Source organism: Caretta caretta, chromosome 13, assembly GCF_965140235.1.
Source record: "Caretta caretta isolate rCarCar2 chromosome 13, rCarCar1.hap1, whole genome shotgun sequence".
NCBI lineage: Eukaryota > Metazoa > Chordata > Testudines > Cheloniidae > Caretta > Caretta caretta.
Genome location: NC_134218.1, coordinates 4,576,949 through 4,604,800, shown reverse-complemented (window position 1 = coordinate 4,604,800; position 27,852 = coordinate 4,576,949). Strand labels below are relative to the sequence as shown.

The 27,852-nt window shown below is 43.1% G+C and overlaps 1 protein-coding gene and 1 long non-coding RNA gene across 13 annotated transcripts in view; one reads left to right on the top strand and one right to left on the bottom strand.

Annotated features, from left to right (window-relative positions):
* The window catches only part of LOC125622582 (uncharacterized), a 13,654-nt gene extending 8,777 nt beyond the window's left edge, over positions 1–4,877 (top strand). For all 5 annotated transcript variants that reach the window (XR_007352749.2, XR_012664672.1, XR_012664673.1 and 2 more), the window contains exon 5: positions 455–4,877. This is a non-coding gene — a long non-coding RNA (uncharacterized LOC125622582). The remainder of the gene's footprint in view (positions 1–454) is intronic.
* TPD52L2 (TPD52 like 2) lies at positions 3,859–27,852 on the bottom strand. 8 transcript variants are annotated; one of them, XM_048820668.2, is made up of 10 exons: positions 27,689–27,852; positions 26,017–26,162; positions 24,627–24,775; positions 22,979–23,038; positions 21,591–21,650; positions 15,348–15,449; positions 9,387–9,413; positions 8,405–8,446; positions 6,278–6,326; positions 3,859–5,686 (listed from the first exon to the last, which is right to left on the bottom strand). In XM_048820668.2, the coding sequence occupies exons 1-10, from the start codon at positions 27,705–27,707 to the stop codon at positions 5,594–5,596; spliced, it is 747 nt and encodes a 248-aa protein (XP_048676625.2). In that variant the 5' UTR covers positions 27,708–27,852; the 3' UTR covers positions 3,859–5,593. The 8 variants fall into 8 exon arrangements, with proteins under 8 accessions (XP_048676625.2, XP_048676627.2, XP_048676628.2 ...); XM_048820670.2 differs by having other exon boundaries at positions 26,017–26,135; positions 27,689–27,850; XM_048820671.2 differs by lacking the exon at positions 21,591–21,650.

Here is a 27,852-nt window from a genome sequence, read left to right as displayed (position 1 = left end):
CAGTCAGACCTATTAGGAAAGCAAAGTTAGAACACAGGGTATGGTAGCCGAGGGCCTGATCTAAAAGTAGGAGAAATGCAGATTTCCACCCCAGGGCATTTAGATTTGAGGCCTGCCAACTGAGTGGAGGGTGCACACCGACCAGAAAGGGGGCAAAGATGCAGCTAGCACTGTAATGGTAACAGGGTATACGTATGTGGTCTTGGGTATTGTACTTAACCGTTCAGGGCCAGAGTTTTAAAAGGCAATTAGGTGCATAACTCACATTGAAATCAATGGGAGTCAGGTGCCTAAATACCTTTAAAGATGTGGCCCTCACTCCCATTTCCTCTTCTGCAAAAAGAGGACAAATTTCCTAATGACAGCTGTAATCAGACAGTTTATTAGTGTTTGTAAAGCACTTTAAGATCCTTTGATAGAGGTATTTACAAACACAAATCTCTTCTCCCATCAGTGCTAGCACCTACAGCAGCTGTCTGGGGGTCTGTACTTTCTGCTTGGAACCTGCCTCCTGCCCTCACCCTGACAGTCCAGCCTTGCCATAAAATGTCTTCAACTGTAATCCTTGAGTTAACAGCTGTGGAAAAGCAAACATTCTTCCCTTATTGCTCAGCCTGCAAGGAGATGTGCCAGGGACTGACAAGTTCTCTGCCTGACCGTGGATGAGGAAGATATATTGATAGTTCATGGCTAGGTGGGGATATGGAGAACTGGAGCCAATAGGCCAAATCCTGTTCACGGAGGAGAGCCATTGCCCTCCTCTCATGGGACCAGCTGAAAAGAGATGCATCAGACTATGCACCCACTGCATCAGAGAGGCTCTTTCTACTGCAGTGTCCAAAATACAAGGGAGTACACGATATTTCCTCAAATTACCACCAATTCAGAGAGACATTGAAGAGCAATGGGAAAAGCTCTGCTTGACCCTGGGAGAAAGGAGATGGCACTATATTATGTGCCAACGGACTACCCGATCAAATATAAGCAGTCGTGACAGACAGACAGGATCAAACCCCAAATCCAGTGTATCCATCCTGGGCAGGTCATAACCACATCTGACAACACGGGGCTGATGTTCTTATTCTTTTACCCTATGTGAAGCTGGTCAAGCCACAGTTTAATTAAATTGAAAACTGAGTTGGTGCTCTGGCTCTCCCCTCCACCCACCTTTTCTACGCCACAAAAGAATCCAGCATCTGCGGAGTGAAGTGCTTTCAACAATATTATGCCTATGATTGTTGCTCACAACTCATGTGGATGGCACTGGGAGCTGCATGACCGGATCATGATAGACTGTGGCCTCATGTTTGGAAGTGAGGCAGCAAATATGAATAAAACCAAATAGCTTTTGTGGTCGGCCAGTGGAAGTCTCCAGTTCAGCCACCTGGCTGCCCTCTGAAAGGAGAAAATATTTCCCTATGAGGTCACAGAGCTCTGCTGTCTTTCCCTGAAACATATGTCTACTCCATATTCATCCTTCTCCAAATGTTGTGCAGCCTTTGGAGCAGTTCCAGACTAATCAGAGTCAGAATTTCCCTTTTCCTTGCACTGCTTTAGTCACACATGACTGTCAACACAGTTTCCAAGAAGCTATTTTCCAGGATTATCATGCTAAAAATTTAAGCCAGTGTTTCAGCTGCTGCTTTTCCATATTCCAAGTTTCTCTGGCTTGAAGAGCTTCCAGAATTGTTGCTGCTGCTGCCACCAAAGCTCAAATATGGGACAGAAGCCAAAAATAAGGTTGAGGAGGAATAACTGGAAGGAAGCTTACAGTCAAGTTCAATTAATCTTTCGCATACATTTCTAGCAGAGTGATGTATTTGAGATAAATTCCCAATACAAGCAGATCAATGAGATGGAAGCAATGATGAATCAATGGCTAGGATGGGAAAGAACTGACACTCCCCATGCAATGACAGCACCACAGCCCGAGCAGCCCACTGGCACGGAATGTTTTCATTCAAGACCTTGCTGTTTAAGAATTAAAATGAGGGGCTTTTTAGGCGGTGGGGTACACAGCAGGTTAACTTTGGTTACTCTGGCTCATTCCAGTGGCGAGAACAAGAAGAAGTTTAAAAAACAACACCTCCCGCCCTTTTCTAAACTATTCCCAGAGGGAATGAAAAAATGCCCACGTACAACTGAAGGCAGTCTGCAAGGGTATGAGAGTGACCTGACTTTTCTGAAGAACTAACCTGGGGCTCACTCCCCTCAGTCACTTTTTGGCCTACAGCTTTTTAACCACTTGCCAGCATCGCCTACAGCTGTGGCTCTCAACCAGAGGGACGCAGAAGTCTCCCAGGGGGTACATCAACTCATCTAGATATTTGCCTAGTTTTATAACAGGCTACATAAAAAGCACTAGCGAAGTCAGTACAAAATAAAATGTCATACAATGACTTGTTTATACGGCTCTACATACTAGACACTGAAAAAATGTAAGTGCAATTGATTCATTTTATAATCGTACGGGAAAATGAGAAAGTCAGCAATTTTCCAGTAACAGGGTGCTGTGACACTTTTGTATTTTTAGGTCTGATTTTCTAAGCAAATAATTTTCAGGTGAGGTGAAACATGGGGGTATGCAAGAAATCAGACTCCTGAAAGGGGTACAGTAGTCAGGAAAAGTAGACAGGCATTGATCATTTACACATACGTTATTTTTAATGCAGCACTAGCATCCTGCAATGCTCCTGCATCTTTTCCCTTCTCAAAACTAGGCCCAAGGTTTCCCAAGGGAGTTGTACGAGAAGAGTGGTTCCCAAACTGGGGTTCGCACAACGTTACAGGGGGTTCGCCAGAAAAATTTCACTCATGGCAGCCAGAGGACCCCGGGCATTGGAGGCAGCAGGTGGGACCTGGTTGCAGGGCAGACAGCCCGAGCCCCAGGGAGAGCGAAGCAGGGCAGTTGGCGCTGGCAGCCCGAGCCCCTCCATCCGCAGGGGAGCCAGCTGCCTGAACCCTAGCGCTCCACACAAGACTGGCAGCCTGAGCCCCCGGCTGACTGGGGCCAGGCAGTTGGGGCTGGCAGCCTGAGCTCCTCCGTCAGCGGGGGAGCCAGCCGCCTGAACCCCAGTGCTCTGCACGGGGCTGGCAGCCCGAGCCCCAGGGAGAGCAGGGCCGGGCAGTTGGGGCTGGCAGCCTGAACCCCGGCAGTCAGCGGGACCTGTAGCCCAAGCTCAGTTGACTGGAGCGGTCAACGGGGTCCAGCAGCAGAAGCCCCACGGAGTGCGGAGGAAATTTAAACTTAAATCCCTGGAAATATTCATTTTTAGGAGGGGTTTCATGAGATTTCACAATTTAGTGAAAGGGGTTCGTGGCCTGTTAACGTTTGGGAACCACTGTACTAGACTGGTTTTTCCTGCTTTGGTACCTACTTTGCTTTGGTAGAAAGTATGTTCTGCTCTGTGCCTCAGACGATATGATGTACTGAGCTCTTTTCTGCTGATTCATTGCAAAACGAAATTGTCAGCTCATACCCTCATTCCACCAAGTTCCTTTTGGTTCCAATCTCTCCTCTTGACAGGGGCCAGCTCCTCCCATTTTGAAGCTGCATGCAAGTTCCATTACCTCCTTTGGTCAGTTTTGCACAAAAAGTTCACCGTATGTATCAACTGATGTTTGCTAGTGGCTGTTATAGGGAAGTACTAGACTGGAAGTACCAGTTCATCAGCTGAAGCATACCACAGGCAGAGGCTTCTAGAGGCCAGAATGACGTACATTACACAGAAGTCACCAGTTTAGGCCTCCCTCCCAAAATTACTCTGCTAGTTGGATATTGCCCTTGATGGGTTCGTAACCTTTGCACTTACTCATTTAGATTTCTAAGTATAAATTCAGGACCAAAAATTCACGTAATTTGTTTCCCAATGGAAAGCTTTATTGACAAATTTCCCCAACATTCACCTATAGAGAGAAACAGTTCAATATTTAAGCTCCAGCAGTCCCCCATTTAACTGACACTGTTTTCCCCACATTGCGGGTAATTTCAGCCACAAACAATAAAACCTGGTAAATGACACTCTACACTCCACCTATTTCCTATCACATCTGCCTTCTAATTTTTCATAGTATGCTTCCCCCAAACACCTGCAAAATGGGGGAACAAGCGTGGTTATTGAGGTTTATGATCAGCAGATTAAAATGTCAAAACTTGCTTCTCTAAAGGGCAAAAAAAAAAAAACTTATCCTAGAGGAACTCAAACCACAGAAACGAATTTGATATGTATGTAAGCAAACCTAAAGACCTGAGTAAGTCCCACTTAGCCTCTAAGGCACAGAATTGCTCACTCTAGGTTTTTATGCGGAGGCACCTTTGCCTAGAATAAGATCAGGCCACCATTGGGTAACCTTTCATTCTACGGCTCCTGAGTGATAGTGTCGGACAGCAGAATAGCAAAACATCCAGACGCTTGAGCAATAAGTTAGTCTCCAGGATTCTCTGCAAGTACTGTAAACAAAGATTATGGGTGGAGATATTAGCCAAGAGAATGTACCATCAGATTTAGGACCCTCCAAACTGAACCACCTATACAATAGCAGGGTAGAGACAGGATTCTCCAGTACAGTGCCCACATTGCTAGAGACAGAGTTTTGTCCTTTTCTAATCTGGCCACACTGCTAGCTGCCTTCAGAGCTTCTTCCTTAAAGGACGATGAAGGCATACACCCAAGAACAGAGAAGCAAGTTTTATACACTCAGGCAACAGAGTGCACCAATGAAATGAACACAATAACTGGCACATAGGCATGCTGCTACTATTGTATGATGCAAAACTCCAGTGCTCCAACCCCAACTTTGTAACCCTCACATTTCTCTCTATATAAAAAGATTATAAAACAAATAAAGCATAAGGTGATGTAAGGCTTGCGATTCAACTTCAGCGTCCAAGGTATTATTTCCCTATATGATGCTAAAGCTCTCTCACTTAGCTTTTATTTTTGAAGTTCATTGCATTTAAAAATAAAGATTTTAGTTCTGTTAAAGCTAGAGCATTAGTGTAACAACTAGGCAGTTATTTCCTTTTTGGGAGCCCAGAGAAAATGACTGTTTACCCCATTCCCATCTTAATGAGAGAGAAGATTTTCAATGCCTCTCAGGCCCTGCTCCTCTATGGTAGTGGGAGAGAGCAGTGATGGGAGACTGGGAACTACTTCTCTTCATAGATAATTTAGAACAGAGGGCTGCTGCCAGAAATTGAAGATTTGTGTTTCCCATGCAGTTGGCTTCTTCCATATTTGCTCGTCCCACCCAATCTTGCCTACTCAAATAGCTTATCACTGAGTGAGAAATGCACGTGTTTGGCACCAGAAATGCTATTTCTGGACTAGGCTGAGTAAACTCCATTTTATCTGCTCTCCCAAAAGGACAGCACAGTGATACATTTCATCTACAAACTTTAGTGTAAAATATTTGTGTACAAAACATTTTTATTTTACTTGACTCCAGCAGCAATGTCTGTGTATGGATGTATGGATACTTCTCTTCAGAATGGGAACTGCCCCCTTCCTGTATTTGCACGCTGTTGCTGTTGTGAAGAACTAGTGGGGCTCCTGCAGTTGTGCACAGCCGTGCAAAAAGCCACACTGAGGGGTTAGAAAGGAGCGTTGTCCTGGGGGGACTTGTCACCAGAGCCTGTGGGGGAGTGTGGGTCAGTGCTGTTCTCCCTGCTGCCCACCACTTTGGACTGCAAAAGGAAGAAAAGTTGTTGAAGATGACAAGAGAAGGACACTGGTCTTGTGTCCTCAGTGCAGACAGAAAAGGAGTACTTGTGGCACCTTAGAGACTAACCAATTTATTTGAGCATGAGCTTTCGTGAGCTACAGCTCACTTCATCGGATGCATGCCGTGGAAACTGCAGCAGACTTTATTTATACACAGAGAATATGAAACAATACCTCCTCCCACCCCACTGTCCTGCTGGTAATAGCTTATCTAAAGTGATCATCAGGTGGGCCATTTCCAGCACAAATCCAGGTTCTCTCACCCTCCACCCCTTCCACACAAATTCACTCTCCTGCTGGTGCAGACAGTTAGCACTTCTCCAAGGGGTGTACTGACATACAGTAAAGTTATTCTCGCCCCATAATCTATTACCAATTGTTAGCCTTAGAGACTGCACACCCTTAAGAACAGGGGCCCCAAAGTGCCATTTACCCCGGAAGTTCTCTGTAAGCACTAGAGCCCCTTTGACAGTTTTAAGCTAGTTTCACACAGACTGTCTTGCATGGGGATTTGCTTATCATGGGAGTTTAGCAACAGGAGAACAGACAGTTACCTTTATGGTTCCAACTCGGTCTTCAAATGACTTGAAGGTCGTAGAGTTCCTTGAAGGAAAAAAGGCAATGTAAAGTCAAAAGGGGTAAGCTACTGGAGCAACTGGTTTTTAGTTTGAATTGAGCAGGCTGAGAATATCAAGCCTGTGAAAGTTCCTTAGCCATTCAAATGCAAGAGCACCACCACCCACAACACACCTAAGGCAGTTATCACTCCAGTCATCTTGCCATCTTCCTGCAAGTTAGGGTTCACTATCTCTAACTAGCCAACTGCATTAGACATGCTATACTTGGCATACAGCAAGGTCTGGAAGGCAGATATTTATACCACATTGTTTGAATAAAGGCCACTCAAGCTAAAAACCTAAAAGACAGGCTGAGTTCCATTATGAGTCAACGGATTACAGATTAGGTAAGAGGGGAAAGCCTCATAGACAAAGGAGTGGTTTCTCGTTTATGTAAGAAAGCCATGTTTTTAGTCCAAAGGGGAAGCTGAACATTTTAGACAGGCTTGAAAAAAAGTCTTTCAGCTTTCTACATTACCTACTATTAAGCTGAAAAGGAAGGGCTTCTCCGGAGCAAAAGAGATTAACGGAACATTGAGAGTTATAACCCAACAAGAATACACGGGACTCTATTCTCTGACCACATGACAGAAGTAGTCACTTATGTCAGCGGGAGAGATTTGTGTCCTTTGGTATGAGAACTGAACCTTAGAGGTAAGCAAATAATTTTAATTCACTGTTTGATAAATGTACCCTTTCTGCTTACAGAACGATCACAAATGTTTCAGGAGTAGTAGTCTGTATTGAAGAGTTATTATTTAGCACATATATCATGGGGAGTTGTTCCCGCGATGGACTGCAGTGCACAAGCTCTTCTAGCAAGAACATTCACGAGAACAGAATTCAGTTTCTGTTCCTAGACATTGCATACAAGACTCATTTTGAATATTTGCACCCATGCAACAAACTTACCTGCTTTAGTATGCCAGAAATGCAAAAGGTGCGAGTACAACCAAAGCAAAATTCATCTAAGAACCTGAACAAGTGAAAAGGGTCTGCACTCTTTGCCCAGCTCTACTCCCATCATACAGTTCATTCATCCCCATGTGTGGGAATGGAGATTACAGTTTATACCAGATTCTGCTAAATTCTGAAATTTAGCTAAAGTTTTTACTAGAAAATGAGCAGCTTTAAGGATAGTTTTGACTTGTAAGATACAGGATTAAGCTTCTCAACTTTGTGGAGATTACTTAAGAGTGGAAAGGATTTGTATTGCTAACTCCTATGAAGATGAAAACACAAAGGCACATTTCTGTTCAGGGAAATTATATTGTCCCAAACAAAAGTAAACTCATGCAAAGGAGGCACTAAGGGAACATTTTTCTTACATGTTAAAACCAGAGCTTCCAATTAAACATTTTATTGTCAAGAGAAACCAGGCTTTTTAATCAGTTTGTAATTTCTTCAGTAGCTAGTGATCATAAGGGTAGTTAAATTTTGGAAGAGGTTACATGGGGAGGTTGTGAAATCTCTTGCATTGGGGGTTTTTAACAGGTGAGCAAACACTTGTCAGTGATGGTGTACATACACCTGGTCCTGTCTTAGCACAGAGGGATGGACTAGGTGACCTTTTGAGGTCCCTTCCAGCTCTATACTTTTATGATTTTACCACATAAGGAAGACATTGTTCTACTGCAAAAGTCAGGGTATTTTGGCATGCTGGACCATTAGCTTGTAAACCAGGGATACAGCGGGAGATCAGAGAGATGTCATCTGCACTACTAGTTACAACTGTATTGAAATTCTAAAAAAAGGATCATAATTCTCTTTAGGGACCTTTGAAAGCCATAAAATTGCAATTTGAGTTTTGGCAGGGTTACAACACTTCACTTGACTCCTCATTAAGAGAGAGTCTAACAGCCACTAATAAACCTATGCAACAGGCCTCAAAGCCCTGAACTAGAGGGGCTGCAGGAGACATTACCCCACAGTGCACATTAGAGGTCAACTGAAGGAAACAGTCCCAATACACAAAATGAAAGTTGAATTTAAAGGCCCTAGAAGTGGGTTGGAATTAACTACGTCTCCCACTCATCCCACTTTTATAGACATTTTGTACGTTACCTCATCGCTGGCATACTTATCGAATGGCGAATGGAATAACTGCTACTCGGAAGCATTAAAAGTGGAGAAGGAAGAGTTAGACAATTCAAACAGACATTGGGAGCATATGAGGTTAGGTCTTGCACAATTTCCAGACACATACTGTACCCAACAACATTAAGGCTGCTGCAAATAGCTGAGGCAATAGAAGTAACCCACAAAAGCCCCTCTCTCCTGCCCTTTGACACACTGTAGTCCAAACTAGTTTTGTAATTATAGACTAGTTAGCCTGAATATCTCTAACTCAAGAATGCAAGATATGGACAGAGTGAATGGCGTTTAGAGGCTTTATGCTTCAACGGCTGACAGATTTGCTTATGTCAGTACAAAGAGCCAAACCTCCCACAGAAAAAAGTTTAATTTAGGAAAAGCTTTTTAAACACCACACTATGCCCAAGAATATCCAGAAAAGGCATCTGGCCCAAGATCCAGGACTAGATTATTTTTATTTGAGAGAGAAGAGATGTTGCATAGGCACCACACAAAAAAAGAGCTGACAGGGTCTATGACTGGCTTTCTTGCACCAAGTTACTCTGTTACTCAGAGTTTAATTTTAAGAGGCAGGATATTCCCAGAATTTAGGAACAGCAGCGAGAAGTACAAGACGTATGCAGCGAGCCTGAGAATGGAACCGCACTGAGCTGTCAGCTTTCAAATAAAAAAGCTGCTGTAAACTGCCTACAGCCCCATCTACACTACAAATATGACCAAGTCAAGGGACTCAATTACAGCACTGCAATTATTTATGTTCAACCCTCTACCAATGGCAATCTCATTGTAAAGCCAGTCCAGGGGCATCTGTTGCAACCAAGTTCCCTAACTCATCTGTATTACCAGTGCAGATGGCCCCACAGGTCAGCTCTAAGTCTGCAGTGCCCCCTGGAAAGATTAGCAAAAAAAATAAATAAGCCTCCTCTTTTAGCACCCCTGGAAAGCACCTTACCTAAAGGAATGCGAGAAGGGATGAGCCCTGGAAGAACCCATCGGCAGCAGCAGGAGAGAAAAGTGAAATGTTAGTTAGGCCCCCGTGTCCAGCTGACTGCCCCACATAGCTGCCCATAAATCTTGCATACAAATGCCTTAGACAGAAAGCCCACCTATCTACAACAAAATTTGCCTCAAGAGGGATTAAGAAAAGCTGCCCAAGACATATTTCTTACCCTATGATCTTATATTATGTGAACTGAGGTATGAAGTTTTGCAAAGATCAATACTGGTACTGTCTGCAGTAAGAAGTTACAGCCAGATCACTGCATATTCCAGCACTACTGAATCTAGCCCCTGCCACAGAGCTGTGTTCACACACTCAAGCCTTGTCTTCATTAGAAAAAAAGGTTTTAAATCCACAAGTTGTCAACACTTGGATTTTACCAAGGGTTAGCAAACAATGGAAAACCCACCTCTACCCCCTACAGTGGCCACACCCTAAGCTTTCATTTAAAAAGCTTTGCTAGCCTTGCTGTTGTGAATACTCCTTACAGGAAACAAATGAAAGCCAGGGCACTGTTTTCTTTCTGAGTCTGCAGACATGGCTGGTGAGGGCATAACAACAAGAACTGTTCATCCTTACTATAATTTATGCCACAATCCCAAACTGCCTTCCACCCATTCTTGGGTGCCAAGTCACAACTACTCCACCCCCCAAGACTAAACTATCCTATCCAGGCCCGTGACAGCTTCTACAATGGTTACATGTTGCCAATACAAAAGAGTCTAAGGCATGATGAGAACATGGAGATGGCGTAAAATGAATTTACAAAGAAACACCACTGCAGCTACTCTGATTTCTCTTTCCATTTTATATTATTTAAACGTAGCTGTCAGAGCTTCATCCTTTGCAGCCAGTGCAGTCTCGCCACACACTTCAGACAAAAACTTTCCATGGAGAACAAGGGGCTCTGATTACACCAAAGCCCAAGAAGTTAGTCATGCTTTGTGGTTTTGCCCCCAACATATATTAAGGCCATCTCTTCAACAGCTAGAGCCAGAGGCAAAGCCAAAACATTGGTATGTTTGAAAGTCAGAGTTTCTACAACTCGTTCCTGTAAAAAGATTAACAGCTTGGACAATATACACAAACATGCACCACTCCCAACATCGTATGTATTACCACAAGCACAGCTCAGCCTATTTAGCACCTAAAACGGAACTTTTGAAGATCTATTTGTGCTTTTTGTAGCCCTTTTCCTTCTTTGATAAAATGTCTCCAGATTACATAAATCCAGGAGCTGTCCTGCAGCCAATCATCAGCTCAAAATAATATTTAACAATCAGTATGCTTGTAGTAGTAGTTACAGTAGCAGACTCCTTCAAACATTGAAATGAAATGTATATTAGAAAATATACATTCTGAAAATTATCCTCTCTAATGAGGAAGATGGCATTCCCTTAAGATTAGTTTACTGAAATTATACACTACAGTAAAATGCTGTAAGGTAAGAATGCCTGAGACCTGCATCAACAGAGAATGCAGAGATAACAGAGAAAGCTAAACTGGCTAAGACTTTTGTAGCTTTAATAGCAATGCTGTACACTACTTGCAGAACACCCATTCCCATTAGTTAAGCTAGCCCCCATATGGACTAGTCTCAGAGATTAGGCGGCTGGGGAAGATGTAATAGAGTAACTAGCAACATCGGTCCTCTTATACATAGACAACTTCAAGTACCACAGGTTAACTATTGAACATGATGAATTCTAAAGCTATTAGATTTCAGACAATCCAGCAATGCATGGCAACTAACTGATGTACTGAAGATGTCTCCCAACACAAGTTATTTTGATTCTATAGTGGCAACGTTTTATACAAGGGAATTGTGACCAAGCGTTCTGCACATTTATGTTGTCATTACCCCCTTCTAGCATTTTTCAGTAGCTAACGAAGGCTGACAAACAGTCTGCAGTGTCCCTTTCCGTTACCTCAATCCTTCCAGCAGATGGGAAAATAAATGTCTGGATCCTTTTCTTATAGCAAATGCAGGATGAAGGGACAATCAGAGATAAAGCCCCAGGAGAATTCTAACAAGCAATTACAGTTAAAGGCTAGCACCGAGATTCACTGAAAACAAGTAACATCTCACCCATTCAGAGGAAAACTGCTCACTACAAGAAACCAACCTCACTCACTAATCTCTGATCACGTTTCGACTACCAACAGTTTACAGTTCTATTTCAAGGGAACATTGCTACTGAAGACTTTGCTCCAAAAAAAAAAAAAAAAAAAAATATCAATTGAATCTGTGTTGAAAGTCTCAGGACCGTATTTTTTCCCTGAAGACAGCAGAGAAGTACAGACAGAGAGCAATATAGGTGTACACACACAACAGAGGAAGACTGGAAGAAGTGTTATTAAATCTTCACAGGAAAGAAGCAAAGGTTACTTTCATCTATTTTCCACTATAGGGCCATAAATCCACAGCAAATCCTGCTGAGTTATTTGGTAATGCTTTGACTGATGTTACATATTTCTGACAGAGAAGCTGCCCACAGACCCACCACTTTGTCTTCCAAGAAGGAAGTGCTAATGGCACTAATGTAGGGTGTTTCCACAACCTTAGTGCTGCATGTTTAGACAGGAAATTCAGGAGTTTCTTTAATGTAAATTACAATGAACGTGTGCCTTTTTCTATTCACTTTTTCTTGCTGAACTCATACTACGCAGCCTATGGCTTCTGATGGGGCCACTGGCATTGCTCTAGGAAACGTAAGGTTATAGAGTTAAATAGAGAACTAACAAGTTCACACTGCTGAACAAATAATATTTGTGCACGCTTTAGTCATGCCAGGTTCGTGGTAGCACAAATGCTCCTAATCAGACTGTGAAGGGATTGTGCTTGGAGGGGACAGAATTCACACACTTCTGCCACAGCTACCACGTTTGGTAGGTAGACCCCCACATTTATTATGCACTTATGACACTGGCAAAAGGAACCACATTTTGCCCATTTCAGTCTGCTACAGCATTAAAATAAATGGGAGAAAAAAAAGTTATACAAATTGCGGTGTCATTAGTAGGAAAGAGGAGTCAAATGTACACTAGAAAGGTTAGAAACTGGACTAGTTCTCTGCCCAATTCACACAAGCTGGGTGCTACTGAAGATGTGCACCAATATCTGCTAGTCCAGAAATGCCATGTACAACTCAGTGAGAGTAAATTTGGAATATCCAGTACTATGATCAGAGATTACATCAAGTGCTTACCACCTGGGTACTCCCAGCCACAGAGGAAAAGGACAATCTCTGTGAAGAATGAGAACTGTGATGAAGCAACTGCCCAATCTGAATTTTGTCAAATGTCATGTTTAAAGACAGTTTTATTTTTGAACCAAAAAAGTTATTCTAATAAACTAGGCAGCTGTGTATGCAGAGTCCAGGGAAGAGTTGATATCCTGCAAAAAAAACTCTAGAGAGAAAGTTAAATACTGTATTTTACAAGGTATCTTTTCTGTACTCTGTCATTAACTGTCTGGAAGACTTCTAACATCATCTTTCCCCATTATGTTTGGCCCATGCAAGACAGTTCTGGCACAGAATGGAGTAAGTGGGTTTCTGCTGTTCTAACACCTTAGTGCAAACACTTTGATCACAATGCTTTTGCACTGACCCTGTATGCAAAGTACAGCTTTACAAAAAACACACCATGTAACTCCCTTAGGACTAATACACATGTAACAGAGTTTAAGAGCAATGGCTGAAGTCATCCCGAGACTCTTTTCCCCCATCCCCCCCGGAGGGGATTACACTCTACAATTACTAGATACTAGTTTTGCATGAAGGTTCTGGACTACATATGACAGGTTTCAGAGCAGCAGCCGTGTTAGTCTGTATTCGCAAAAAGAAAAGGAGTACTTGTGGCACACCTTAGAGACTAACAAATTTATTTGAGCATAAGCTTTCGTGAGCTACAGCATTCAGCATCCGATGAAGTGAGCTGTAGCTCACAAAAGCTTATGCTCAAATAAATTTTTTAGTCTCTAAGGTGCCACAAGGACTAAACATGATCACATTTAGTAATCAGCCTTGCAAGACCGAGGCAACTAATACTCAAGCACAGGCAATAATAATATTTAGAGATGAGCTAAAACTGCAGTTGTTCATCTGAAGACCTTTGAATTATTTCCACTTGAACCACTGACTCAAATCTGCCCTTATGGCTTGGTTTCCCTGTTAGACACCATACTGATGGGTGCAATATGGGCACTTAAATCAGAGCAAGCACTGCACCTAAAGCCAAACAGATAATTTTTCAGTTAAAGTGTGGCTAAAATCTAAAGAGTTTTTTTTAAAACCAGTCTGAACCCTAGTTCTAAGCTGACCTTGAACCTGAAGGGAAGGCTAAACCTTATACAGATTTGAACAGTACCTCTTTGATGCATCTGAGTTAGAGATATTGTCAACTTAAGTTACCTAGGAATTCTCTTAGTTCAGTGAAGACTGTTAACTTGGAACTTCCCTTTGCATAGCTACGAATGCAAAAAGCACTGGGCTAGTACAAGAGAACTAGAAACTGACTAGTTTAGCCATCCAAGCCAAGTGAAATGTTAGAAAAGATTCAGCAGAAAGTGAATCACCAGAGTTTCATAGCTCAGTTGAAGGAATTCATAAAGAAATTAAATTACTTTGTCAGTATCCCTTTGAGATAGGTGTTTTATTGACTGATACTTCCTGCCCTCAAAATCAGGTCAAACCAATACTAGATGGCACTTACTGAAATCCTGAGTTGATCGCACATGAATGCCTGGGAATGCCTCATTTCCTAACTTGCATTATTTCATTGTTTATAGCAACCTCAAGTCATTAGAGATATTTATGAGGTTAAATATCCCCCATATCTAAGTGAAAGACAACTGAAATACAATTGGTTTTGTGCTCCAATGGCTAATATGAACACTGGCTTATCCATAGTTTCTAAAGCCACCTTCTGCTGTCCCAGGGAGCTACCTCCTCGGCTACACGGTGAGACATTAGCAGCCTTCCTGGTACAGTAGCTAATACAAGTGTCTAAAACTTATGCAATAATTTAATATTAGCTTTTACATCTAAAGATGTGAGAATTTTGGGTAAGTGACATTAATTTAGATCTTTAAACAATTCCTCCTGTTCCCTTTCACCAAATTAGTGGGTTTATAAACCTCTGTAGTTACTGAACATGGAAAGGAAAAGTTCTAGTCCATATTAGTAACAAACATCTGGACTGAGTCACTTCCCTTATTAAACCCCCCCTACTCCCAATACCCATTCCCCACTGTGCTAGGTAGTTGTGCCCATCAGCAAGGAATTTTAATTTTCCATACATCAGAGAACTGACGCATATTATTTTCGTCCACTTTTCTCCATCTTGAGGTTCTCTACATCTCTGATGGAGCCAAAGAGCTAGACTCTATTTTAACGCCAGCATAAGAAGTGAGAAAATGGAGTTCCATTTTCCTGCAGAAGAACAGAAAGGTCTCCCCTCAAATCTTTTCAACACCACTATTCGAAGAGGATGAATGAGCTGCAATGGAACAATATGGTACTTCTTCCCGGTATGGGGGAGACTACAATATTTTATCAGTTTGTGGAACAAGAGAATCAGATATTTAAATGTTCTGGGAACTGCTGAAAATTAAAGCGATAAGTGTTACCAAAGACAGACCTCTCAGAACACTGCTGGGGAAAGCGATAAAGAAAGGATTCCTGAGAATGAAGCTCTGACCAGAAATAGCTTAGAAAAATATGTATTAAACCCTGAGCGATATATACCGGGTCACAGGGAACAGCTGTATCAGATTAATTTTGCCATTAACTGCAGTGCACAGAACTGAAAATGGAAAAAAAACTAGGCATGCATTCCAGATTTTTAAACCTCAACGTTGTGTTAATCCTGGACTCCAGTGCTATAGCGAAAGTGGAACAGAGCTCTTACCTCATGTCACCAAGTTTACGGCTGATAACAGAGCCCACATTGGAAAGGGCAGCTGAAGTCTTCTGTCCTGCCTGGGACAGGGTTTCCTGAGTCTTCTTATAACTAAGCAGAAAGAAGTTGAACAACTGAAGGTTAGTGGGGGAAATATTACAAGCAGCAATGTGAGCAGCACCTGCCAGCATTTTGGAAAAGATGCCGAGGCAAAGAGAGCGGGGCACTAGGTTAGCAAGTTGCACTGACATGGCTGAAAGCTACTCTTCTGGTCTCATACGTACTTACGGCTTTGAATCTTAGCAAGAAAATGCAAGTAGATTTAATTTATTTCTTCATATTTACTCTATATTTTTTACGATGTTGATATTTTAGTTTCTCGCTAACCATTAAATCTGATTAACATCGGATATTTCAGTGAACATTTTGAAATTTCCAGTTTGGGATTTTTTAAAATGCTTATAGCTCCCCATTCTTCCTTTTCTCCTTTTAAGGAAAAAAACTGCCCCCTTCAGTATTAAGTAAATTGTTCTCATAAATAAACTTTCAGCCCTGAGTGAAGAGAAAGCATTTTTGTTGCAGAATTCATTATGGAAGAAGAAACTGGTAATACCGACATGTTACAAAATAGATAAGAATTGCAAGAATGAGCATCACCTTTGCAATTGCAGCTTAGAACCAATAGCTAGAAAAGTTTCCAGTCAGTTACCTTTAACCACAGGTAAATGAGAAGTCTTGGACAGCTTTACATCAGTTTGATTTTATACATATTTGAAAAGTTCATAAGAGGGGTTAAGAGAAGAGGCACTTCAGAGCCTTCCTATTTCAAGCCATGCTCTGGGACCACAGGTGAACAAATACATGCTAAGCCACTTGCACAACTGCATCCTATCCAAGTTACTCTTGGGTTGGCAATTAGCATCTAGATCTACAACACCTTCAACTTGTGAGAGAGAAAAAAAGTCAGCTACATACACCAACAAGAGAATATTAAATTTGGGGTAAATTAAATCTGGGTTTTCTGGCTCCTGAATATTTAAGCCTGAAGTTATCCTTCTTACATAAACTGTGCTAGAGTATTTTGGAACAGGACGTGTAAGAGTCACCCACAACTCTCTCAACCCTCAAATACCAAAGCAAGAAGCAACAAGTTCAAGTAGACAATTTAGGCTGACAGTTATTTCTCTCTCTCTCTCACTCATTCTCCAGATGGGAGTGTGGGAGTGAGAACACAGTGGCACTTTGAGCCAGATTCCAAGAAGTCCTCTTAAACTATGCTTTTTTAAGCCCAACAACCCACATTCTGTAACATGAACAGGCCTCTTGACTCAACTACACTAGTTACTGCACATGCCTAGTACTTCACAAAGCTCAGTAATGAACCAGCTTTACTTCTTCACCCCCAGTCCCAATAAAAATGACTATTCATATTGTGTAATCTAGTCATTTGCCAAATTCATGCCCCCCAAATTCAGTCAACAAAGACATAAAATCCACGGGACATCGGATGTCTAACATCCAAGTCTTCCAGCTTCACTCATGATCCTTCTCCACAACACAATTTGTTTTGTAAGAAGTGGTGGTAATTATATGATTTAAGGGTGAGAGATATGTATTGAATGCTGTTAGCTTTAACACAGGCTTTTGGGCATTGTTGCAGCTAATGAATTTACACCTGACCTGCAGAGTCAAAACTTCCTTGGAATACAAGGAATTCAGGCCCATCCCTCCTGGGTACTGGGCATCTTCCCTGAGCAGGCTGTCACGCTGTTCAGTAGTGCTATCCAACAGAACCGTGACAAGAAATGAATCACACCACACATTAATTTTTGGACTCCGGTAATGCCCATAAATTGAGAGGCCTTAGGCTCCAATACAGGTTGGGACAGCAGATTGCACATATTAATGAAGACCGGTACTATGGCAGTGGACACATATGCAATATTATACAAACTTAAATTGGCCCCATATTTCATTTTTATGAAATTGAGAGCACTGGGAGCATTCCACATGTTTAAGATGTAATCTTCCTTTTTTAAAGTAATGCTGCAATGTTTGGGTTTCCAACACTGCAGCATTAGGAATCTGAAAGTAGATCCAATTAACAAAAGTTAGAGGCATCATTAGTTTCCATTGTCCCAGCTGACAGAAATGCAAGAGTAAACAGAGTGTAATTAGGAACAGGAACATTTTTACCGTTAACCCTCTAGTCATAATAAAGCTTAACAAACGACTTCAGTAGACTGCCTCCAGTAGGGACAACTCCATCCTCACTTAAATAAGGGCACGTCTACACTTTAGCTGGGGGCCTAATACCCGTGCTAGCGCTGAACAAGCTCAAGCACTAAAAATAGAGCGTAACCACAGAGGTGCAAGGGGCTACCCATCCCCAGTATGGGCGTGTCCAAGAAGCTAGGCACACATTCAGGGCAGCTGGCCCCTCCTGCTGCAGCTACACTCTTCAAGCTAGTGCGCTAAAATTATCAGAGCTAGTACGGGTATGTCACAAGCTGGGAGTTACAAGCCCTGCTCAAAGGGTAGATGTGCCCAGTTACACCCCACCCCACTTCACACAAGCCAGAGAAAGATGGCCTTGCACTGTACTATAAACAGGTCAAAGTCAGGCACTGTCAGATCAGCAGAGAGGGGAGCAATTCCTAGAAGAGAGGGCAGGCCCTTTAATAAGTACACTGTCATCCCCCTTCCCCACCCCAATCAGTTATTTAAATATGGGAACTACTACCTTGAGAGCCCTTGATATTCTTAACAGCTGAGGTCAAAGGCAAAAAGAGAGGTAGGTCTCTCAAAGAGCCAGGACTCAACCTATACAGGACTTCAAAGTAAAAATTTTATTGTACCTGGAAGTGACCAGAAAGCAAGAACTATTGAAGAACTGGTCCAATATGTTCAGTGCAACTGACCCTGCTAGGCAGCAGCAAGTTACAGCTAGTGCAGAATGCAAATGGTCTTAAAAGGGAGAACACATCAGATTATTGCTATCTGCAAGCCAAAAGCATGAACTACTGTAGTGAGGTATGGATCCTGAAAACAGACTTGCAAATTGATGCTATATGCTGCTGAAGGGAGGTCGTTTTGCATATGTCAGATAGGTATCCAGGAGTATCAAGGATGTAAGAGCACTTTTGAACTGCATACCTCTTGGACAAATCCCTTTTCAACACAGCGAAGGCTTACATCTAGACCCATAAAATCCTCCCCTCTCCCACTAGCATCACCTCCCCCTTGCTTGCTCCCATCCAGCTACCAGTGTGAAAGACAGAGAAAGCAGAAATCACAGAACGTCTACAGCTGCCACTGACAGTTCTCTCATCTGACTAAATGATTCTGCAATCTCCCCCACCCACCTCATGTACACATTAGACAAGTGCACCAGCTTCTACCCTCTCTCCACATTGCATGCTTTGATTAGATGGCAAACCACGCTCTGCATCAAGGACTGGAAGCTAAGAGAAGCCTCTCAACAATGCACAAAGGATTTCTCTTCGAAAGTGCTATAAGTGTCATAGGTTAGGTCTTTGTTTTCAATTCAGTCAGGAAGCTTGTAAGTTATGCTGCCTAGCAGCTCACGCAGTGGTACAGCAGAAGAGTCCCAAGAAACCTGGCAGGAAAAACAACCTTGTATTTCTTGAATCTGACTACTGGCATTTATTTAATCCTAGATTGAGGAAATGGGAATTCTGCACTTGTTTCCCAGAATGCCCTAGGAATATCACTTTTCATCCCTTCCCACTTTATTTTAAATTTGTGTTTAGCTTGCTAGAGTGAGACAAGGCAGATGAGGTAATATTTTTAATTGGACTAACTTCTGCTGGAGAGAGAGACAAGCAAAAACTTGTCTCTCACCAACAGTAGTGAGTCCTATAAAAAAAATATTACCTCAGTCACCTTATCTCTCTAATATACTGTGACCAACACGACAACAACATTGTCTAGCTTGCTAGCATTCCAACTGCCAGATAACATTCTTTGCAGTGCCAATCCAAGCAGGAAGACTGGCATACAAAAACTATTTTAGGTGTAAACAAACAGCTCTTGAACAAGCTACATAGGCAGGCTTCCTACTGCCGTTTTCTGCCATTTATTATCAATGACTGCAAGGAAACAGATCTAACAGGAAGTTTCTTATTCTAGGAGAACACACCCATGGACTGAACTCTGATTAAATGCTACCAGGGAAAGTTATTCACTGACTTAGGTCATAACTAGCATTTAAAGAACAGTGCTCAATATCACCAAGTAACAGAACAGCCAGGGTTTACTCTCATTTTGTAATACAAGTGGACAGTCTACTTGGAAAGTAGAACCCCACACTCTGATAAGTTCTGATGTTTCTCGCCCCCACACACAGTCCACACTGTATTACACAATGAAAAAAATCTTCCATTTGCTCCCATGACAGGAAGCCACCTTTACGCTGACACACACACTGGCAGTTAATATAATTCAAGTTACCAGAAAAGAAACTGAATTCCATACCACGAAGTACAGAAGGGAGTTCAGCTACAAGTGACCCATGACCTACATCTGCCTTTATCTAAGCAAAACTGGAAAATTAAGGAGATCCTACCTACCCCTCATAATCTACTCAGCTACAGTCCATTACAAATGGAGATTGCATTAAAAATGTAATAAGCAGTTTGAGGGCTACGGATAATTTTTATATTATATTGGTAGCATTTACTCCAGAGAAAACTTCAGTCAGCTAAGCAGAAAAAAATAAAAAGTAGTCTAATTTAATATTCAGCTCCAACCAAGGAAACAAATTATGTAAGAACTCCCACAGTCAAGCTACTGTGCAAGCAGGCAATTTTGGCCATACTACGACAGGCAGCAAGGCTATTATGCAAGCTAAGCAAAGTTTATCTTTAGAAGACAGTAGTTACTAGGATTCCTGAGGAGTGAGATGTAACAATTTGCTGAGATATGAGTTAAGCTCACAGGTTAGACCCAGATTTTACTGCAGCACTGTTAACACCCTAAAATTAGCATGGAAAGGAGGAACCTCAACCCAAAGAAGGGATTGCTTAACATCAGAAGAGTGATTAAAGGGCTATTTGAGATTGACAGACAGAATACAATAGCTGTGGGGTTCGTAAGCTTTTAACATTTACTCGATGCTCTTAAAATGATGTACTGAACGCCTTGGAAACTGAAGCCATATTGATTCTGAGATCAGACACCAAATAGGAAAAAGTGCATGCTGCATCACAACAACCCATTACTACCCCTCACCATGTCTAGGTATTAGATAGCTCAGTCTGTCTCTTCAATCCATGGCTTGTCAGGTCAGACTGACAAACCCAGTGCCAACTCTGAAGATGGTCAGAGTGATACGGATCCCGTCCACCAAAAATTGGAATGTATCAACTCATTTCTCCCAGGTCAGCAGACAGATGTTGGAGGGTAAAGATGTCACTACTGACCACAGTTGGATTTACATCAGTGACTTGAATATGAAATGTGTATTGATTGCAGGGGCGGGCAAACTTTTTGGCCTGAGGGCCACGTCCGGTTTCCAAAATTGTATGGAGGGCCGGTTTGGGGAGGCTATGACTCCCGGCCCCCCGACTCCTATCCAACCCCCCCCCTTTTTGCCCCCTGATGGCCCCCCCGGGACTCCTACCCCATCCAACCCCCCTGTTCCCTGATGGCCCACCCCCAGGACTCCTGCCCCATCCACAACTCCCTGTCCCTTGACTGCCCCCGGACTTCCTGCCCCTGACTGCCTCCCACTACCCCATCCAACCCCTCCTCTCATTCCTGACTGCCCCCCCGGGGCCCTGCCCCCATTCAACGCCCATTCCCGACCCTCTGACCGCCCCGCCCCCTATCCACCCCCGCCCCCCACCCCGAACTCCCTTGCCCTCTATCCAACCCCCCCGAGCACCAGTGGCTGGTGGCGCTAGAGCCAAGCCGCCCAGCTGGAGACAGCCATGCCACCATGCAGCTCAGAGAACCCGGTGAGGCCGGGCTCTGCAGCTACGCTGCCCCAGGAGCTTGCTGCCCTGCCGCCCAGAGCATTGGGCCAGCAGCGCAGTGAGCTGAGGCTGCGGGGGAGGGGCCCGTAGGCCGTAGTTTGCCCACCTCTGATTTATTGGGTAAACATAAAAGGGTTTTGTCGGTAGAACTTTATGGGACTAGTCAAAGCAGAAAATTGTTAGCTTGGAGCAGAGAGTTAGTGACAATGTGCTTTTTTGAAAGATGGTTTACACTAAACGTTAAAACACTCACGCTTCTGATTGGGTTAATTTTTCATTCCAGTCCTCCAGTGTGCTGCTGGCTGAAAGATATCTACAAATACAACGGAAATTAGAAAAGGTGCCAAAGCTTTCAAGACAGATGCTCTCCTTCCTGGACCTTCCACATAACTAATGCCTCTAGATGTTTAAGGAAACAAGTGCTATTCCCATGTGATAGACGGGGGGAGGGAATGGCTATTAGAGGAAAGAATTATAAAACACTTTGTTCTTTTAGATGTGGGCAAACATCCAAGCCCAGGTTTCCTCTTTATTCAGATAACTGTTGATGGCACAGAAATTGCACAGATTTAAGCTAGGAGTACAGAAGATATCAGGCCAGTTCAAAGTTGTACGGTCTGCCACTTTGCCTCCTATGGGGAATCACTCCCTCCCCTCCACGCACTATATAGCGGCTACACTGCAGCATGGTATAGCACAGAGCATAGGAACCAGGAATTTGAGTTCTGTTTCCAGTCTGATACTGCCTTGCATGACCCTGTGCAAGTCATGTAACTTTTATCTCCATTTCCTCATCTTTAACAGGAAATTACATAAATCCAAAAACTTACAAGATCTCAATCGCTAGACGTTCTACTACATGGCATAACCTACATTATTTTAGAACTAAGATCAATGAATGCCTAAGACAGATGACCAAGTAACTAGAAATGCATTGTAAGAACTACTGTCTGCTAGTAATTGAATTTCTACCACACCACACCAACTAAAATTCACAGCATTCTAACCTATACTCGCATCCAACAGATTAACAAAAGGCCCATATTTGTAAACTGTCAAAGTCACACGAACATGGTAGCGGCTACCAGTAGCTGACACATACATGCCCAAGTTTGTTTGGCCCTCATTCCGCCTAGGACTGAACACATCCAATTATCTTGTCTACCTTTGTGGCCAGAAGAATGGAGTCAGTCAGCTGGTCCCCAAAGTGTTTGCTATGATTTTTATGGAGTGAAGGGGAGAAAGTACAGATTAACTTTAAAACAGGAAATGCAATGTTCACTCTGATACGGCATGGGACTTCATTCACACTTGGCCTAACAAGGGCTAGCTGACAGGCAACAGTAATTCTTAACATTTCATACTTCATTTTATGTAAAGTGTGTCCTGGTAACTGACTGGAATTTTACTTCAGCTATGGCAACAGACAGCTAAAGAGATGACAGCAATATCTTTTGCTTCCATCATCTCTGCAGCCGTTGAAAGTCAGGTACATTGTTAATAAGCAAGAGCCTTGAACAGGACTTCACTGTGCCCCAAGCATACAATCAACCCCTTAATGCCTAAAAGAACAAGAAGCAGTACAAATTGGAGAATAGCGTGAGGAGCAAGTAGGTGGTGCTGATGACCAGAGGAACTCACAGTTCAGACTGTGTCACTTTCTCATTCCATTCTCCAAGTTTCTCAGATGTTTTCGTATAACTAGAAACAAAAAATCTGATTAATCATATTTTGAAGTGGGAACATTTTCATAAGGATAAGTCATCACTTTTGAGATTTAAGTGACATGCTGAAACCAGCCAATGATCAGAGACTGAGGGGAGAAGAAATGGGGAGCAAGATGTAGAGCAAGAAAGTCCTTCCCCACATGATGGCATTATCAGTCAGTTCAGATTCTAGTTATAGTCAACATGAGAACACTTATATTGGATAGGGTTCCTCTGGTTGCAACGCCTCCTTTCCCTCTTGATCATACTCCTAATGGCAGTCAATTGTGGTGCTCTTAACTCACCTCGTTTGCATGTGCTTCGTACTGCCAGACATAGGAAAAAATCTCAGTCTCAACACTAGTAGTGCCAGTCAGGGATACAGACAGTCCGGAATGACTCATTAGGCTGTCTAAACCATGACCTCACATCTTTTCATGAAGTTTAGGTGCCTCACTATATTCTGTTCCTGGATGCAGTTTGCTGTAAGTAGGGCCCTACTAAATTCATGACCTTGCAGGCTCCCAAAACTCCTTTTTGGGTCAGGACGCCTACAATTACAGCACAGTGAAATTTCGTATTTAAATAGCTCAAATCATTAAATTTACGATTTTTAAAATCCTCTGACCGTGAAATTGACCAAAATGGAGCGTGAATTTGGTAGGGGCCCTAGCTATAGGGCTCAAAAATTGGTGACCTGAAGCAGGGATTGAGTAAACTGTGGTTTTCTACATATTAGAAATGCCTTGTGCCCTTCCCTCTGAACAGTGAGGCTTTGTCTACACTATCACTTTTGTTGGTCAGGGATGTGAAAAAAAGCAAAAAAAACCCACCCCAACCAACATAAATTCAACCAGCAAAAGTGATGATGCGGACAGCGCTATGTCGGCAGGAGACGCTCTCCAAGAGGTATAAAAATGTAAAGAGATTAGACTGTTCTGTTTAAAAAAGGAGAGATCTCTGCAAGTTCTTTAATAGCAAAACTATTACGGAATGATTCACCTGAGCTCACAGGAGTGATATTCCATTTAGCATAAAATAAATGGGGCAGCTGTAGCAATGAGATTTAGAGCTCAATTATAGTTTGTTTCTCTTCACCTCTGTGCGTCATCAGGTGAGCTCTACTGAGCATTACATGCACTAGGCCATATGCACTATAAAACCAATTCCAATCCCTGCTAAAATATGAAATTAAGAACATTAAGCTTAACCAATGGAACACAGATCCCCATTGAGCCAACATACTGGTTTACATTACAAATACTGAATAATAGTTAGCATTTCAACGTTTAAAAAGAAAATACTTACTCCAGGACCATTCCAAATGATCATGCCTCTGAACTATGACATGCACTCATTAGAAAATGCTTTACCCAAATCATTTCCCAGATAATCACAAGTGATAGATTTCTGGTACTTTTTGCTTGGCAGTCACATTTTACTATGACAAGCAAATATTGTGAGTTTCTTTACCCTCTCTCCACTAAGAAAGTCACAGAGGAACCTCACTGGCAAGGAACTGCTTTTTACAGAGAGTTATATACATATATATGTTTGAAATCTTTGGCACAGGGAACACCTACGCATTGGAGACTTGGACATCATGCCAGCTCTTTGACAGGTTCTGCTTCAGCCCATCAAAAGTGGTCAAACCCAGTTTTCTCTTCAGCTCTCCACAGTGCCTCTCTTTGGCAGCCAATACCTGACGTAAGGTACCAATTTCCTCTTCCACCTACAGGACAGGTTCCCAGTTAGAAGCATGCCTTAGTGTTACAGAAATTCAGTTTGATCACAACTTTTAATTAAGTGGTTAAACATCGAAAAATAGGCAATTTTTCACAGCTCGCTCAATATAAATCTGATATATTTATATACTGAAACTCTGCTAACAAAAATGTGAGAAGAAATCTAAATTCCACAGACACCAATTAAATTTGATTTTAGAATTTTAGACAGTTTAACTTAAGTATGCCACTGGTAAAAAAAAATTGGAGGTTAAGTTAGGAAAATTTCCAGAAAAATAACCCTACTGGGCCACTTAATGTCACAAAAAAGTAACAGAAGCCTTTTCTAGGGCTGGATCATCAGTTAACAGTAGATTCTATTAACAGACCTGAAAAACTGCAGAATCCTGCATACAAGGAAAATGGTTTGTTTTTATAATTCTGTTTCTTTGTTTTTATTAAGAAACTAAGATCCATCTTTTTCTGTGCTTTATTTTCTGGTTTCAATCCTGTTTGGCATCAGAACTGTAAGCGTCAGAAAATAAGTAGCGGCAGAAGGAAACAAATCTTAACAAGCCACAACTCAGTACCTCTGGACTACTTTGCATTATTGAAATTGCGTTCAAGTCAAACAATCAGACTAGGTTTCTACAGTGAGTTCAGAAACTACAAGAAAACAGCTGTAGCTCTCACTTCCTGTTTTGTTTCAGGTGCAAGTTAAAGAGGTCACCTTCATTATTTGCCCATTCACATTTGAGTGTAAATTTGCAAACCCGCAATATCTTAAAAGCTTTTTGATCCAAAGCCATTGCCTATAATGGGAAGGAACATTAAAAGGAACTCCATGTCCTCATAATTCAAGGGTAGTTTCTCCCCCACACTCCACCTGTTTTCTCACTCTAAATGGAGCTTGACGTTAAATGGCTTTTTGTTTAGCCTCAGTTTGGGGGAAAGCATTTTCCTTGTAACTTTGATGTCAGGAAAACTCTGATAAAGGTGCTAAGTGCTGTAGCAAAACCAGAAGGGAGAACATGAAATAAAGCATATTGTTAAAGTCTACAAAGTTAGCAATTAATTTTATTCTTCAGCAGTGAAATGATGGATTTAGATTCCAGAGGAGAGATTAACATTACACCATCGCTGAAGTGTCCCTTAAGCTTTCTTACAGCGGATAGAATTACCACTTGTCTCTTTTACTTCTCTCAAATATAGAGGCACAATCTAAACAGAAATGGTAGCACCATTTTACCTTGGCAAGCTCAGATCTTAACTCCTCTTCCTCAGCTTCAGTCAGCCCCTCTGGTGCAGAGGTCCTTGCATGAGCAGTATTATCCACGGGTACGTCTGTCATGGTATCCGACAACAGACCTTTGTTGGGAGAGTTAAGGTTGATATCTGTCACAGACAAGAAGCAGAATGTGGAAAAAATAAGCTGCTAGCAAGCAAAGCATGTTATGCAAGCAGATGTGTCCAGAGTACATACAGATGGAGTCCAGGGGAGAAAAAGAGGAAGAGAAACTTCTCATCTAATAAAAGACTTAGCATCTTTCAGAAGTATCAGAAGAAAAATTTACTTGTCAAAAATATTTTAACAGCTCCTTGGCCTAAAGTAACACATTAATAATCACTGAGCACATGCATTGCTACTACACAAGGCAGGGTAAACAAGGTGCATCTCTCTACACAGGAGTGATAAGATCTGGATCCAGAGTAACAGCCATGTTAGTCTGTATTCGCAAAAAGAAAAGGAGTACTTGTGGCACCTTAGAGACTAACCAATTTATTTGAGCATGAGCTTTCGTGAGCTGCAGCTCACTTCATCGGATCTGGATCAGAAGTTAATTATAAACTGGGCAATCCATCGGAACCTATACCACATCAGAGAGAGACGGTCCTGCAGGGAACATCTGTGCCAGTACGTCCCCTGAACCAGCTTGAAGCATATCTCTCATTTACGGAATGTGTATAAGGGAAAGCAACAATTCAGCTTCCATTTAATTAACAAGTGTCATGACCTCAACTAGTGGTTTAGTGACCTACATGCACTACACTGCAGCTGATACTGTTAGCATTGCAGAGGCAAGAAACCTTTGAAGCCATTCCAGCAAGCGTGCTCTCTAGAGCAGCATGGCATCTACAGACTGACAGAATCAAACCATAATTACTACAAAGAACGGAGTCAGACGCCCTCATTCCTATCATTGCAAATACATTTGTTTATAGCCTCATCCTCCATTTCTCAGTCTATTAAAAATAGGGGTGGCTCCAGCCCCAGGTGAGTTTTCTAATATATGAGAAATCGTAGAAGTTAAGACATTTCCTCTTCCACAGAGAGTTCAGCCGTGATTCTTCCGGTCTAGTATCTTCTAGATAGTATCTCTTGGGTTTCTGCCTAATGCCAGACAACATAATCAGGGTAATATCAGACACCCCCTCACTCAGCCAGGCAGGGGGATGGGCTTCCCCAGGGGAGGCCTTCTCCCCCGATCATTACTGCCCGGGGCGGGGGCTCATCTCCAGCGGGACCACGACTGTGGCTGCCAGGTTATCGGCGCAGCGTGCTGCAGGCGGAGCAGCCCTCATACGCGCCCGCGACAGGAACAGGAGCGTCCAGCCCTTCCTCGCCCAGCCCCGCCCCGGGCGGCAGGTAGGGAGCCAGGCCGGGCCTCAGCAGCCAGCGCCCAGGCACCCCGACCCGGGCAGGGGAGGGGAGGGGAGGCGGAGGCGGCATGGCACCCCCCCCCCGTCCCCCTCACCCACCGAGACCCGGCCGAGCCGCTACAACCCTGAGAGCAGGCGCCGCCTCAGCTCAGCCAGGGGCGCCCCAGCTGCAGCCGGCCCCCCCCCGAGCCCGCGAGCCCCCGTCCTCCTGCCCCAACGGGCGCCCCTCCCCTCAGGGCGCGGCGGCCCCGGCGCAGTACCCTGGCTCGCGCTCTCCATCTCGGGCCCGGGCCCGCTGAGCGGCTGCAGAAGGGGAGCTGAGCTGCGCCGCCGCCGCCGCCGCCGCCTAGCACGCAACCCGCCGCGCGACCCCTCAGCCGCCCGCTTCCGGGGAGGCGCGGGCCCAGCACGTCATCACCTACGC